The sequence below is a fragment of the Oryctolagus cuniculus genome, chromosome 8 (genome assembly GCF_964237555.1).
Source record: "Oryctolagus cuniculus chromosome 8, mOryCun1.1, whole genome shotgun sequence".
NCBI classification, from domain to species: Eukaryota; Metazoa; Chordata; class Mammalia; order Lagomorpha; family Leporidae; genus Oryctolagus; species Oryctolagus cuniculus.
Window position 1 is genome coordinate 19,091,806 of NC_091439.1, and position 16,653 is coordinate 19,108,458.

At 46.0% G+C, this 16,653-nt stretch overlaps 1 protein-coding gene across 14 annotated transcripts in view; it reads right to left on the reverse strand.

Annotated features, from left to right (window-relative positions):
- The window catches only part of C8H4orf51 (chromosome 8 C4orf51 homolog), a 75,474-nt gene that overhangs the window by 21,684 nt on the left and 37,137 nt on the right, over positions 1 to 16,653 (reverse strand). For all 14 annotated transcript variants that reach the window (XR_007909395.2, XR_007909396.2, XR_007909397.2 and 11 more), the window contains one exon: positions 1,698 to 1,756. Coding sequence is in view for 9 of the 14 variants with exons in the window: in XM_070047484.1 (XP_069903585.1) it covers positions 1,698 to 1,756 (59 nt within the window). In the remaining 5 variants the exon portion in view is untranslated. The remainder of the gene's footprint in view (positions 1 to 1,697; positions 1,757 to 16,653) is intronic.

Here is a 16,653-nt window from a genome sequence, read left to right on the forward strand (position 1 = left end):
AATAAAATGAAAATAAATAATTTCCAAAATATAAGTGTACCTTCTGATTCAAGATTGTTGCTTAAAGGTATGTAACCTGAAAAGATTATTTCGCAATTGCAAGATATAATATATATTCAAATTTTATTTATCACAGCATTGTTCCTATTAGTCATGAATTTAAGAAACCTAAATACCTGGTGACATGGCCTCTTTTAAACTTGTGATTTATTCTCTCAATGGAATACTATGGATCCATTAAAAAATGACGACAGGAAAGATGTGGTGGCACAGCAGGTTAACCCACGGCTTAGGATGCCCTCATCTCGTATTGGAGTGCCTGGTTCAAGGCCTGGCTGTTCTGTGCATCTGAGTCAGCTCTATACTCATGTGCCTGGGAGGCAGCAGATGTAACTGAAGTCCTGCCACCCGTGTGGGAGCTCAGATGGGACTCCTTGCTCCTGAACCCAGCCTGGCCTAGCTCTAGCTGTTGTACCATTTGAGAAGTGACCCAGTGGTTAGATGATGTCTCTCTGTGGTGGTATCATGGCACAGTGAGTTAAGCTGACACCTGCTAGGCCAGAATCCCATATGAAAGCCCATATGACTGCCAGTCTGAGACCTCAGTGGAGTTCCAGGCCCCTGGATGTGGCCCTGGCTACTGTGGCCATTTGGGGAGTGAACCAGTGGAAGGAAGATCTCTCTCTCTCTCTCTCTCTCTCTGCATTTCAAGTAAATAATTTTCCACTCTGTATTTCAAGTAAATAATTTTCAAAAATGATGACAAAGCACTATGTTTATTAACACTGAAAGATGTCCATGAAAATACTGAATGATAAAAACCAATTACAGGGGCTTGCGCTGTGGCATAGCTGGTAAAGCTGCCGCCTGCAGTGCCAGCATCCCATATGGGCACTGGTTCAAGTCCCGGCTGCTCCACTTCTGATCCAGCTCTCTGCTATGGCCTGGGAAAGCAGTAGAAGATGGCCCAAGTTCTTGGGCCCCTGCACCCGCAAGGGAAGATCCAGAGGAGGCTCCTGGCTCCTGGCTCCTGGCTTCAGATCGGCACAGCTCCACCTGTTGCGGCCAACTGGGGAATGAACCAGCAAATGGAAGACCCCCTTCTCTCTCTCTCTCTCTCTGCCTCTGCTTCTCTCTCTGTGTAACTCTGACTTTCAAATAAATAAATAAATCTTTAAAAAAAATTACAGAGAACAATGCCCAGTATATGAATTCATCAGTATACTCTCTGCGTGTGCATATATTTTTATGCACTCATAAGTATAGAGAGACATTCGTAAGGAAGTTTACTAAAATGTAAATAGTGATTATCTCTGAGGGAAAGTAAGGAGTTTGGATGATTTTTGCTTTTGTTTCCATTTCTCTGTATTATATGAAAGTTTACAATCTGAGAAAGGCTGTTTTTGTTTTTCTTTGCCAATAGAGTAAATGTAATTACCACCATGCATGAGAAAGAGGAAAAGTTGGTGACAATGATGAAAGGAGAGCATCATCAGTTGTTGACAATTTGTAACACTTTTGTAGTCTTTGCATCCCCATCACCCAGTAGAAAGCCACACACATAGATATCTGACAAATGAGTATTATTTTAAAACTAATTCTAACTGCTTTTGACTTATTTCCATATGAATACTACACAGAGGATAATCATTTAAGCTCTCTACATGTAAATGAGCACTGAGAAACATTAGACTCACCACTCCATGCTTGATGTCAAGTGACTTTTTTAAGGGCCTCGTTATATCAGGGAGCAGTCCTGAATGCAAACAAAGAGGGGAAATCAGGGTTAAAGCCAGTCTTAGTACAATTTCTTATGCTCCCAATTAGACAATTATCAAAAACAATAATAAGAAGGGCTGGCGCTGAGGCTCAATAGGCTAATCCTCCACCTGCGGCGCCGGCACACCGGGTTCTAGTCCCGTTCGGGGCGCCAGATTCTGTCCCGGTTGCCCCTCTTCCAGGCCAGCTCTCTGCTGTGGCCAGGGAGTGCAGTGGAGGTTGGCCCAAGTGCTTGGGCCCTGCACCCCATGGGAGACCAGGAGAAGCACCTGGCTCCTGCCTTTGGATCGGCGTGGTACGCCGGCCGCGGCGGCCATTGGAGGGTGAACCAACGGCAAAGTAAGACCCTTCTCTCTGTCTCTCTCTCTCACTGTCCACTCTGCCTGTCAAAAAAAAAATAATAATAAGAAGAAGAAGAACAAAAGGACACATATCACTTGTTTCCCTTTTGCATTCCACCACCAAAACAAAAATGAGAGTTGGTCAGGTCAGACGAAGCAGTAGCTAAAAGTGAAATTGTAATCAACCTGGAGGTTTGGTGTAAGCATTTTTAGGTCTGGAACAGTCTTCTGTGATACAGTGCTTATACTCCTAGAAAATCAGAAGGAACCAAGGCTATACTGAAATTCCAAGGCTGTAAATCTTTCTTAAGGTCTTAAGGAACTCTGGTATATTTTTAATCAATTTTATTAATGTATAACTTACATAAGATTGACTCAGATCAACTGTACAGTTCAGTGATTTTGAGTAAACTTGTCAAGTTGGGCAACCATCACCACAGCCATCCTTTCATAAACCCAGTATTGCTTGTTTGAAAGGTAGACTGACAGAGAGAGAGAGAGAGAGAGAGACAGACAGACAGACAGACAGACACAGAAAGAAATCTGCCATCAGTGGTGGTTCTTTACCCAAATGACCACAATGGCCAGGGCTGGCCCATGCCAAAGCCAGACACCTGATACTCCATCCTGGACTCCTATATAAGTGGCAGAGACCCAAGAACATGGGCTATCCTCCACTACTTTCCCAGGCCATAAGCAGGGAAGAGGATCTTAAGTGGAACAGCCAGGACATGAACCGGCACCTATATGGGAAGCCAGTACTGCAGGTTGTCACTTTAACATGCTGTGCCACAGTGCTGGCTCCTGACCAATATTTTTAATCCCTCATGCCCACTTCATTTCCTTTCTTACCATCAGCCCTCAGCAAATCCTTGATCTATGCTCTTTCTCCATAGATTTGCCTTTACTGGACATTTCATATAAATGGAATCATACACTATGTGGTCCTTTACCTCTGAATTCTTTAGTTGCCATCATGTTTTTGATATTTGTCCACATTGTAGTGCTTTGTTCTTCATTGCTGAATAGTATTCCATTGTATGGCTATTACACATTTTGTTATCCATTCACCACTAGATAGGCAACTAGAGTTGCTACCAATTTTGGCCACGTAGGATAATGCTGTGGTCAACACTCATGTGCAAGTCTTTGTGTAGACATGTTTTCATTTCTCTTGGGTAAAAATCTAGGTGTAGAATTGCTGGGTCCTGTGATACATTTATGTTTAACTTGTAAAGAAATTGCTAAAGTATTCTGCAAAGCAGCTCTGTTACTATTTTATATTTCCACAGCAATGAGTGGAGGTTCCAGTTTCTCCAGATCCTCACCAGCATTTGTTTATATCTGTTTTGTGATGACAGCCATTCTGATGGACATGCAGTGGTATCTCATTGCTTTACGTTTCTTTTAAAGATTTATTTTATTTATTTGAAAGATAGAGTTACAGAGAGAGGTAGAGACAGAGAGAGAGGTCTTCCATCTGCTGGTTCACTTCCCAGATGGCCGCAACGGCCAAAACCACCCCGATCCAAAGCCAGGAGCCAGGTGCTTCTTCCTGGTCTCCCATGTGGGTACAGGGGCCCAAGGACTTGGGCCATCTTCTGCTGCTTTCCCAGGCCATAGCAGAGAGCTGGATCAGAAGTAGAGCAGCCGAGACTTGAACTGGCAAACTGGCGCCCATATGAAATGCCAGCGCTTCAGGCCTGGGCTTTAACCTGCTGTGCCACAGCACCGGCCCCTATTTATTTATTTTTATTTGAAAGGCAAAGTTACAGAAAGGCAGAGGCAGAGTGAGAGAGAGAGAGGTCTTCCATGCACTGGTTCACTCCCCAAATGGCTGCAACAGCCAGACCTGGGCTTATCTGAAGCCAGGAGTCAGGAGCTTCTTCCAGGTCTCACACATGAGTGCGGGGGTCCACGGACTTAGGCCAACTTCTGCTGCTTTCTCAGGCCATAGCAGAGAGCTGGACTGGAAGTGGAGCAGCCAGGATTTGAACAGGCTCCCATATGGGATGCCAGCACTGGAGGTGGTGGCTTTACCTGCCATAGCTCTGGCCCCTCTCATTGTTTTTTAAATTGATATTTCCCTAATAATCACTCACGTTGAGTTCTCTGGTGTGTTTTAATTAAAATAGTTTTAAATGCTAATGGAGAGTCCTGGTTGGCAAAACAGGGTCTGGCTTTGAGTGGACAAGGCAAAGGAGAGGAACAGCCTTTAGCAAGCACTCATTATTTGTGCTATTTTATGTTAATAAACTTTTTTTTTTTTTTTTGACAGGCTGAGTGGACAGTGAGAGAGACAGAGAGAAAGGTCACCTTTTACCCTTGGTTCACCCTCCAATGGCCGCCGCGGCCGGCACAGCGCGCTGATCCAAAGCCAGGAGCCAGGTGCTTCTCCTGGTCTCCCACGGGGTGCAGGGCCCAAGCACTTGGGCCATCCTCCACTGCACTCCCTGGCCACAGCAGAGAGCTGGCCTGGAAGAGGGGCAACCGGGACAGAATCTGGCGCCCCGAACGGGACTAGAACCCGGTGTGCCGGCGCCGCAAGGCGGAAGATTAGCCTATTGAGCCGCGGCGCCGGCCAATGTTAATAAACTTTTAAAAGAAAGGTATCTTAAGACAAAGCTGAGGAGCTTAACAATTATTTAGCTAAATTCAAGAAAACCTCACTTTTTCATAGCTCCAGGAAAAGCAAATGGATAAGAAGTTTATCCTGCATAATTATTGACTGCTTCACTCTCTAAATTCTTAGCCTTTCAAAGCTCTCTATAAGACTTTTATACATTCCATAGGCCTGCCAGAAGCTTAACTGGCTTTTTGTTAGCCTTTCTTTCAAGAATTACACTAGATAATCATTAATTAGTAAACTACATGAGTCTATAACATACAAATTTTACAGAAAGTCATTTGAACAAATTATGGGGGGAGGGGAACAAAACCAAGAACAGATACTAGACCATTGCCATGTCCATGTGTTATTTACATGGTTGTGTTCATCTTTAAGCCAAATTTGGTCACTTTTCTGAGTCAGAAATGTCTCTCCTTTTCTTTGGTTTGTTTTTGGAGAGGAATGAGTAAGCTCACATATGCTGGAATATGGTTAGCCGAAGACTTCGCTTTGGGAGTTCATAGTTGACAAAACAGAACCCACAGCTCGACTTGACCCTGGCAGTTTCAGCTCACCTTCTGATTAACGACTTTTAATGGCACCCTCATTTGCTAGCAGGTATCTACCTCTCTGTTCTACTTCCTACTCCTACAACTGGAACCAAATTGGGTAATTTTGTGGATGAAACTATCTCAGTAACCATCAACAAATCCTACCTTTAGATATTAAGTGCTTACAAGATGTGTCAACCCTGATGGAATGCTACAGGTATCTGATGTTTAAAACTAAATTATCAAGAAAGCAAGTGTAGGCTTGTTGATATCAGCTCTTGCACAAAGAAGCTCAAGTTTGGAAGCATGTTCCTAGGTCTTTCATTCGAATCATTTAGTCCACCTACTGGGTATCTATCATAGTACAACACCAGTCTTATTTGTGATTCAGCTTTTTTTTTTTTTTTTTTTTTAACAGATTGATGAGAATTCCATCTCCCACCTACCCATCTCAGAGACTCCTTAAAACTCTGAGTTCCGGCCAGCGTCTTGGCTCACTAGGCTAATCCTCCACCTGCGGTACCGGCACTCCAGGTTCTAGTCCCGGTTGGGGCGCTGGATTCTGTCCCTGTTGCCCATCTTCCAGTCCAGCTCTCTGCTGTGGCCAGGGAGTGCAGTGGAGGATGGCCCAGGTGCTTGGGCCCTGCACCCCATGGGAGACCAGGAGAAGCACCTGGCTCCTGGCCTCGGATCAGCACAGTGCGCTGGCCGCAGTGTGCCAACTACAGCGGCCATTGGAGAGTGAACCAATGGAAAAAAACAAACAAACAAACAAACAAAAAAACTCTGAATTCCTTTAAAGGAAAGTTCATGAGCACAAAACATAAGGAGAGAAAATGAAGACAAGCTACTCTCCATCCTTAGGGAGTATTGTGTCTTAAATTGCATGTACACAAAGCAAGAGCTTTAGATTACAAAACACTTAACCTGAAGTCCATGGACACCCTGGAGGGATCCAAGCTGTGAGCATTGTTGGCTTGCAAGAGGGTACTTCAAAATGTTCATGGAAAATGAAATGACAAGATGTTTATTTTGTGCTGGGAGGTGAGTGGCAGTGGGAGTCGAAGGGTGGGGGAGGGGGAAACATTATGAAAAAACTGCACAGATTTCAAAATTTTGCACTGAAATAACCTTGTCTTTTAATTCTCTTTTCCCTCTAATCTTTTGAAGTATCCTCATGCAAGTGTCTGTGGATAGTTTTCTGAAAATAAGGCCCAGAGCTGTCATGATATTTTTCAAAGTGCCTCAAAAATATAAGATATCACTGTCTTGGAGAGTTTTTTAACCACTGGGAGAGATTACAGGACAAATCTCTTTTCTTGACAGTCTTAAGAATAAGGCACTCAATGGTCTGCACGCTTGATAAAAATTAGTCTATCAAAGTTAAATTTTTCAAGTGTTATAATGATATGTGGTTATGTAAGAGAACATTCTTACTCATAGTAGACACATGCTGAAGAATTTTTAGATATGCTTTATGATGTCTTTACTCTCAGTAGTTCAGCAAAGAAGTATATACTTGTATCAGCATACAAGACATTTTCAAGGGGCCAGCACTGTGGCATAGTGGTTAAAGGTAGCATCTGTGATGCCAGCATCCCATATGGTCGCTGGTTCGTGTCCCAGCTGCTCCAGTTCTGATCCCGCTCCCTTCTAATGGCCTGAGAAAGCAGTGGAGGACTGCCCAAGTATTTAGGTCTCTGTCACGGATGTGGGAGACCTGGATGAAGCTCCTGGCTTCAGCCTGGCTCAGCCCTAGCCATTTTGGCCATTTGAGGAGTAAACCAGTGGATGGAATATCTCTGTCTCTCCCTCTCTGTAACTCTTTCAAATAAATCAATATATCATTTTTTTAAAAAGAAGTTTTCAGGAAGTTCATGGAAAATATGTATCACGACTATACACAGATTTTGACATTTTTGGACCAAAATAAACATCTTTTAATTGGATTTTCCACAAACTTTTTGAAGCGCCCTCATACAGAGACTGAGATAAAGCTAAATGTTAACAAATGTGACCAAATGCTAACAACTGAAGCATCTCCGAGGAGAGCTTAGGTAGATATTGATTGTACTATTCTTTCAACTTTTCTAAGGATTAAAACATTTTGCAACTTGTCAATAAAGAATAAGGCATTCATCGTGCTGCCCTATGGTGCTATCATCATATTTTGTAGACGGCTAAAACTAGGCACCCACAGAAGTAGGAACACCAGCCAGCAGCTTGAGCTAAGGAGACCTAAACCTTCACCTTCTTCTGGTCTTATTCCATGTACCTCCAGCCCAGCGCACAGGCCGGCACAGGGCTTGTTCACACAAGCCCACGGAGACCACAGCAGTGCCCACGGAAACCACGGCAGTGCCCACTACAGGGCTGTCTTATAGGTTCATGGGCAAAATCGATTGCAGCCACCTCCTCAGGGATGTAGTGCTTCAACAGTGAAGCGCACGCAGTAGCAGATGGCACCGTGTGACCTTCTTAATAACAGGCTTGGCTGCCAATGTTCCCTTGTGTCCAGGCTCTGCGGGGAATTTGGAAACAGTTGCCTCACACTTGAATATTTTCCGGCAAACACATTTAACCATTTGTTAGTCTGCTTCCTACTTTAAACAGACAGGGGGAAACAAAACAAAATTCCCAACACCTGGAAGGCAGCTTGGTATTTCCTGAGTCAGAGGCCCGTCTTGGGATCTCTGGGACGTGCTGGCAACCACCCAGCAGAGCTGGCATTTCCCGTGTCATGAGGACCTCATGTCCAGGCATAAGTACTTATCCCTCCACCATATTTACAAGTAGCCAATGTGTTCTTTCAAAAAACATTTTTTTAAAGATTTATTTTATTTATTTGAAAGGTACAATGACAGAGAGAAAGGGACAAAGAGATCTCCCATTTGCTGATTCATTCCCCAAATGGTCCTAATAGCCAGGGCTGGGCCAGACTGAAGCCAGGAGCCTAGAATCCCATCCGGGTCTCCCACGTAAGGGGCAGGGGCCCAAGCGCTTTGGCCATCATCCCCTGCTTTCCCATGCACATTAGCAGGGAGCTGTATTGGAAGCAGACAGCTGGGACTCTGGTATGGAATACTGGCTTCACAAGCGACAGCCTAACCTGCTGTACCACAATGCTGGCTCCAATTTTTTCAAAATTTATTTGAGAGGTGGGGAGAGAGACAAAGAGACAGTGAGTGCACTCTCAGATGCCAATTAACTCCTGAAATCCCCAGGGGGAAGCCAGGAGCTGGATCACAACCCAGGTCTCCCACATGGGTAGCAGGAACTCAATCACTTGAGTTACCACCATTGCTTTCCAGGGTCTGCAGCGGCAGGAAGCTGGAGCCAGGAGTTAGAGAGCGCGCCTGTGTGGGACCTGGGTACCTTAACTGCTAGGCTAAACCCTCTTTCCTAATGTGATCTTTCTTTCCTTCTGCAGTTTAAATGAAACGTATGCAGTTCTCACAGCAAAGCATATGCGCCAGAAAACCAAGTCCTGCTGCTAGCTGGTTCCTCTGCGGCAGGAGCTAACACCCCCAGTGAACGCGGAAGCTATGGCAAGGGAGTTTTGTTCTGCGTGACCTCGGTCCCCTTAACAGCAGTGGCTGTTAAGTTCCACAGTGGGATGGGGGAAGGTGAGGGAGCAGCAGCCTGCCTGTGTGAGCCCCTGGCCTCCCCCTTCAACTATCCTCTGTTAACAAAGCAGTCAAGGGTGGCCCTGGGGGAGACAGTGCAGATGTTCATGACAAAGTCTCTCAGAGCCCTCCTTCTCCTCGCCACAAAATGCACCTGTAAGTGCTTGCACTGAAAGGGCAGTGGGAAAACTGGCTGTTCCCCCCCACCCCCACCCCCAGGCAGCAGGTGCTGGGAGACGAGTGGAGGCAGGACAAGGAGAACCTTCCGGGTGTGCAAATGGTGGGAGCAGAGCGTGCCACGCCTCAAGGAGGGGGACTCAGGTGCCTCACAGGTGGACTGGGGAGTGAAGTCACACAGGTGAGACAGGTAGGAGCTGGGTGTGGGTGGTTGAGATGGCCGAGTGTTGTTCCCTGGTGTCTCCTTGTAGGGCTGAGGGAAAGGTGAGTCCTCTCGTTGGCCCCACTCCTGGACTTAGAACAGAGCAGACCTTGGAGAGGGGAAGTCCTCATGCCTCTGTCTGGGAAAAGCTGGCCACTGGTGGGGAGCCGGGAGTCTCCCCGGGGAAATCTGGGGCAGGTGGCCTGCTCTGGCTGCCATCCACAGCTTTACCATCCCACGCTGGGGCCAGAAAACCTGTGGGAAAAGGGCCCTCCTCCCAGTCACACCCTTGCTCTGCTCTTCTGCTGGACCCCCAACTTCTCCTCGGGGGCCTCTATCTCCAGCAGCAGTAAGCTTTGGAAATAACCCACAAATGGCACAAGGGGACACACTGAAGCAAAATCAAGCAGGCTCAGAAGCAATAAGACACCTACATGACTAGGAAATGGAAGGTCTTTCCCTAGCAGGCACCTGCCGAACATTCACCTGCCCTCTGCTCTCTTCCCCTCACTCTGCAAATCACACCTGTTGCACTTGTCACACCACTCACATGCACGCTTCGGACTTGGCGTCTGCCTGCCTGGGCAAGGACCCGTCAACAAGTTTGTGGAAAATGGAATTAACTGAGAAATTTATTTGGATGCAAAAAAAATTAGAAAACGATCCATCATTTTACTATGCATTTTAGTAAACTTTTTGAAGGCTCCTCTCAAGTGCATTACCAAACCTGGCTGGGGGTAGAGGAGTGGATACACGTGCAACAGCGCCCTGCACTGCTTATTCACCCCGTTTTTAAGGTATTACAACTTCAGGGCTACGACATAGGAATCGAAAGGCTGTCATTAGAAAAACAAGCTTTTTAATGGCTAGTTCTACAAAGTACATTCTCGCTTTTCAAGGAATGCATCAAGTGCCTTTTGGAAGACAAATTATAAACAAAGAACTTCCCCTTTAAAGGATTACATTATAGGTAAAAGCAAACAATGGAAAGTTCATAAAAACTTGTTCAACAGCCAGCGTTGTGGTGCAGAGGCTAAGATGTTGCTTGTGTCACCAAGGTCCCATATCAAAGTGCCAGTTTGAGTCCAGGCCGCTTTCTTCTCCTTCTCTTTCTTCTTCTTCTTCTTTTTTTTTTTTGTTATAAAAATGTTTATTGTTTACCAAAACCAGTGGACCTCTTATCAAATGCTGCTTGGTAACAAAATCTTATCACAGTTTTAATAAAAAAAGAAAAAAGAAGCTAACTATTTGTCTCATTGTCATTAGTTAGACTTTCTGCAAGGTCACTTAATCCAGACTTGTTCAGAGCGTTAATCAGATTCTCTGGTGTTGCATGCACTCCCTCTTGATCTTGTCAGGCAACTAGGAGCTGCCTAGCTCTCATCTTCACATCTTCTTCTTATTTTTTTAAAGATTTTATTTATTTACTTGAGAGGTAGAGTTACAGAGAGAGAGGGAAAGTGAGAGAAAGGTCTTCTATCTGCTGGTTCACTCCCAAAAAGGCTGCAACGGTCGGAGCTGCGATAATCCGAAGCCAGGAGCCAGGAGCTTCTTCCGGGTCTCCCACGCGGGTGCAGGCGCCCAAGCACTTGGGCCATCCTCCACTGCTATCCCAGGCCACAGCAGAGAGCTGGAGCAGCTGGGACTTAAACCTGTGCCCATATGGGATGTTGGCGCTGCAGGCAGAGGCCTAGCCTACTATGTCACAGCACTGGCCCCAAGACTTCTAATCCAGCTTCCTACTAATGTGCTTGAGAAGGCAGCAGAAGATGGCCCAAGTCTTTGGGCGCCGGCTACCCACGTAGGAGACCCAGATGGAGTTTCTGGCTTCCAGCTTCGGCCTATCCCAGCCCTGGCTATTGCAGGCATTGTGGAGTGAACCAGTGGATGAAAGATCTATCTCTCCCTCTTTCTCTGTCACACTGCCTTTGAAATAAATAGATATTTCTTTCTTAAAAACAACCATTGTTCAAGCATTTTAGTGCATCTAGTCTGTGTCGAGCCCAGTGCCAGGTGCTGGGGATATAAGGAAAAACAAGACAGACAAATCTCTGCCCTTATGAAGCTTCTGTTGTTGGAGAATGAAATAATAAACAAGTAGACAAACATGAAAAGCAAGCCAGGCACCAAGATAAAAATTAGGAGGGGAGGATGTGAAGAACTTCCTTTATACATGGTAGCCAGGGAAGGGCTCTCTAAAGAGGCGAAGTTGAGTCTCAGGACAGAAAGATCTGCAAGATACTGCTCAGCAGAGCTGAAATAACTGAGTTTCAGCAAACAGAACAGCATATGCAAAGGCCCTGAGACAGGAAACAACTTTGCATTTCCAAGGTACAAAATGAAGCCAATGTAACTGGAACAGAGTGAGCGAAACAGTGGAAGAGAGCCCCTGCCTGTTTCCAGCCTCATTTCTATGTTGAAATCTCTCTGTGTGGATAGTGGATTGGGTGGGCAGAATACGACTTTTGGGGAGTCTGGTAAGTTCTTACTGCTTTTTGAAGTCTTTTGAGGCTTGTAGAAGGCTTCACAGAAGAATAGAAATAGAACTGAAGAAGTAGGAGAAAAATAAGGGTGTTCAAAATGGACACAAATACTCTAGCAATCACATTGCAAGCCATAGGCTGGTTGTCCTTTTAGATTTGGTCCTCAAAAATATTCTCCTAAGAGGATGTTTGCCACAAAAGCAGTTCCAGATAGATGTTTCAGAGACTTGGAATTTGTCGTCTGTGAGTGGGGAATATCCTAGGATATCCTGCAGGTGTCACACCCGGGGCCGCCATGGTCATCCCGTATAAAACTCCCTCCCAGTGCACACTACATCCCCTGGAACAACAGAATCAAAGAGCCCTTTTGGAAGATTAACTAGAGCAGTACAGGTGTGCAACATAGCTAATGAAAGGGCTGGCCAGTGAGTGCAGGCCCAGTGGAATCAGCCTGCATCCCAACTCACTCTTCACAAAGTTGCTTCTGCTGCATAGAGCTTTGTAATTACACAAAAACTTGCTAGAAGTTGTCTCAGCAGAGTACAAATGGAGAGAAGTCAGAGGCCTCAGCTTGTTTGTTACACTGCATTTTTTTAATGCTTGGTTTTTTTTAAAAAAGATTTATTTATTTATTTGAAAGTTTTACACACATATAGACAGAGAGACAGAGAGACAGAGAGATGGGGGGTGGCTATCCCATCTGCTGGTTCACTCCCTAGAAGCCAGGAGTTTCACCTGTGTCTCCCATGTGGGTGGCAGGGGCCCAAACACTTGGGCCATCTGCTGCTGCTTCTCCTAGTCCATTGGCAGGGATCAGAAGTAGAGCAGCCAGGATGAGAACAAGTGTCCCTATAGGATTTTGGCATCATAGGTAGCAGCTTTAACCTACTACACCACAACGCTGGTCCCAGTGGTTGGATTTTTAAAACTTCACTCATTTATTTGAAAGTCCTTCAGAGAGACAAACAGAGCTCCCATCTATTGGTTCATGCCTCCAAATGCCCACAATAGCCATGGATGGGCCAGGCCAAAACCAGGAGCCAAAATGCCAGCCAGGTTTCCCATGTGGGTGGCAGGGGCCCAATTACTTGAGCCATCACTGCTGCCTCCCCCCATGTAAATCAGCAGGAAGCTGGATTTGGGATTGGGCATCCTAAGCTGCTGCTGCTTCTTTTTCTTTCTTTTTTTTTAAAAAAAAGAATGCCTCACTTTTTTTAAGACTGTATTTATTTATTTGAGAGGAATAGTTACAGAGAGAAGGAGAGACAGAGAACAAGGTCTTCCATTTGCTGGTTCACACTCCAAGTGGCTGCAACAGTTGGAACTGAGCCAATCCAAAGCCAGGAGTCAGGAGCTTCTACAAGGTCTCCCAGGTGAGTGCAGGGACCCAAGCACTTGGGCCATCTTCCACTGTTTTCCTAGACCATTAGCAGGGAGCTGCATCAGAAGTGGAGCATCTAGGATTCGAACTGGTGCCCATATGGGAGGCTGGCACTGCAGGTGGCGGCTTTACCAGCTATGCCACAGTGCTGCCCCACCCCCCAAGCAGCCCCTTAACTGCCACATCAAATGCCTGCCCCTCATAGTTGGATTTGATTAGCTATTGCTTTGTTCTTCGAATATGAGGGTTGAGCACATGATGGACTATGGGAAAGAACCAGTCAGGAAAGCCTCAACCATATGAAACACTGGGAAAGACAATTAATACAAAAGGAAAACCATCTCAGTGTAGACTGAACAAATATGACTGAATTCCTTAAAAAGCAGCTATGGCAAAGAATTTGAGAACTTTTTTCCTATGATGATCATGAATCACACTTAAGCACAGCCCAGCTGATTGGGCCATTTGTGACTGGATATTACAAAGGGACGATCAGTAGACCAGGGTTTCCCAGCACAATTAAAGTAGATAACCCAAAAGTTAGACATGGACGTGGAAACAAAGCACTAAGGGAGGTTAACATGTGACCAAGTTAAATAATTCTGCCTTGACGTACTCTCACCTCTGAATGAAGACAGCAGCTGTCAGTTATGTCAAAATGACCATGTGAGGGATGGGCGTTTTACCTAGCAGTTAATTTGCCCACATCCCATACCAGAGTGCCTGGGTTCAATCTTTGACTCTGCTCCCAAATCTAGTTGTCTGCCATTGCAGACGCTGAGACGAAGCAGGTGGTGACGGCTCAACTGCTTGGGTCCCTGCCACCCACATGGGAGGCCTGGACTGAGCTCCTGGCTCCTGGCTCTAGCCCCAGCCATTGCAACATTCAGGGAGTAAACCAGCAAGTGGGAGCTTGCTGTCTCTCCCTGTACCCTGCGCCATTTCTCTACCTCACAAACAACTTTAAAAATAAATAATTTTAAATGACCATCTGAGAATGAAAAAGGCAATATGGACAAATTTGTTAGTCATCATTAAGAATAGATATAGGAGGCCGGTGCCGTGGCTCACTAGGCTAATCCTCCGCCTTGCGGCACTGGCACACTGGGTTCCAGTCCCGGTCGGGGCGCCAGATTCTGTCCCAGTTGCCCCTCTTCCAGGCTAGCTCTCTGCTATGGCCCGGGAGTGCAGTGGAGGATGGCCCAAGTGCTTGGGCCCTGCACCTGCATGGGAGACCAGGAAAAGCACCTGGCTCCTGGCTTTGGATCAGCACGATGCGCTGGCTGCGGTGGCCATTGGAGGGTGAACCAATGGCAAAAGGAAGACCTTTCTCTCTGTCTGTCTCTCTCTCTCTCACGGTCCACTCTGCCTGTCAAAAAAAAAAAAAAAAAAAAAAAAAAAAAGAATAGATACAGGAGCTGATGCTGTGGCATACCAGGCAGGGCCACCACCTGCAGTGCTGGCATCCCATATGGGCACCAGTTCGAGTCCTGGCTGTTCCACTTTCAATCCCACTCTCTCTTGGGCTCCTGCACCTGTGTGGGAGACCCAGAAGAAGCTCCTGGCTCCTGGCTTCAGATGGGCACAGCTCCGGCCATTGTGGCCATCTGGGGAGTGAACCAGTGGATGGAAGATCTTTCTTTTTCTCTCTCTCTGCCTCTGCCTCTGTGTAACTCTACCTTTCAAATAAAATAAAATAAATCTTAAAAAAATACAATTATGTCATTTCTACCTTTCCTTATGTCAGTACTTTACCATAAAACTGCAGAGACAGGATACAAAGTAATAGCTATTGAATAGGTTTCATCATGGTTTGGCTGCTCCCATTACCACCTCGCCAACACCCCATCTATCTGCTGCAGACGGCCAGGCAGCTCTAGAAGACAGATGTGATGAGTGGGGTTAATCAGTATTTTGGAGGGCCCGAATAGCAATAGAGATGGGACAGGACTGTATTTTGTGCTACTCAGATCAGATGCACCTTAACTTTATAGGAACACCGCAATCAGTTTGCTTAATTTCCCCTACACCAGCTCAGGCTTGTCTCCAAGCTGTGCAGTGTGTTTTAATGTTTTGTTCCTTACGGCTAAGAGAGAAAGAACGTCTTTCCTGATTTTTAACAATAGCACAAATGGTTGGCTGTCCTGTCCTCTTGCCTCAGCAAGCCAGAGGAACACACAAAACCAGTCTCCAACAGACTATTCCCGTGAAGTCAAATTCTATTAGGAAAGCCAGTCAGCACAGTAGCACTCATTCAAGGGAACTGTTAGAAACCTCTCTCTCTGTTAGTTAGAGAAAACCCTTAAGGCTGCAAGATAGCCCTTTCGCCCTCTCCTCACACGTACACACACACTAAAACTGTAAATGCCACAGAAAATAGGCAAGCAGTACCGAAACACTGTAGAGAATGGTAACAATGTTCAATCCCGAGTCTTATGAACCCTTCCACGATTCAATTCTAAGAGATGGAAATTATACAGGAAAAAATATATTGTGTTTCCTCCTCAAAATAGAATGTGTGGCCGCATGGCCAGCTGTTCCCTTCCCGAGTGTGCAGTTGTTGCTAGGATCACTGCCCAGCCAAGGAATCCGCGTCTCAGCTCTCTGGCATCACACTGGAATGTGAGCAGAAGTGGTGTGCCTCAGACCCAGGCTGACGTGGGGAGGAGCACGTGTGCCTGCCCTGCCCCACCCCCACCTGCCAGAGGGAGACAAAGGCCCATGGGGCCCCAGGGGACGGGGTAACCCCCAGGGGAGGTGCTCTGCCTCCCAGAATCACCACGTGGAAGGGGAAGGTCTCCCGCCAGAACAGCCACCTTGGCCTTCACATGAAGAAGCAAAATGTCTTTTACTGTGTTAAACAACTTGAATTTGGAGTTTAGTAGTAGAACCTCTACTGTTAACCCAATTTAATTAAAGCAGGGTGGAGGTGACTATAGATGAGCAAATACAGTTTACTAGTTGATGAGTCATCATTTTAATTACATTGTTTTCATTTCTCTTAATTCTCTGGAAAACCCAATCATGCTCAAATTACTCTGTTCAGAGCTCCAAGCTCTAATGGAAGTTACAGTCTGGGATAACTAGGGAGGAGGAAAATTTTTGCCCTGAAATAATGGTTACTTTTAAGAGCAAATATCCAGAGCGGAGCACTGTTATTTTCTTCCTAGATTCTCTTGCCTTTTGTGGGCGAATGGAAACCACAGAGAACAACCTGAAAGCAGAGGAGAGAGGTATCAATAAGAAGATGGGATAGGAGTGTTCTACCATCATCTCCCTACAGAAGCTTTGATCAACTGTCACCCACAGGGCAGGGTACCTTGTGGGAGTCCAGGTGTCCAATGCACCACTGGAGTAAAAAATCCAAGGGGGCGGGGGCTGGCGCCATGGCACAGTAGGTTAATCCTCCGCCTCCAGTGCGGGTATCCCATATGGGTACTGGTTCAAGTCCCAGCTGCTCCTCTTCCAGTCCAGCTCTCTGCTGTGGCCTGGGAGGGCAGTGAAG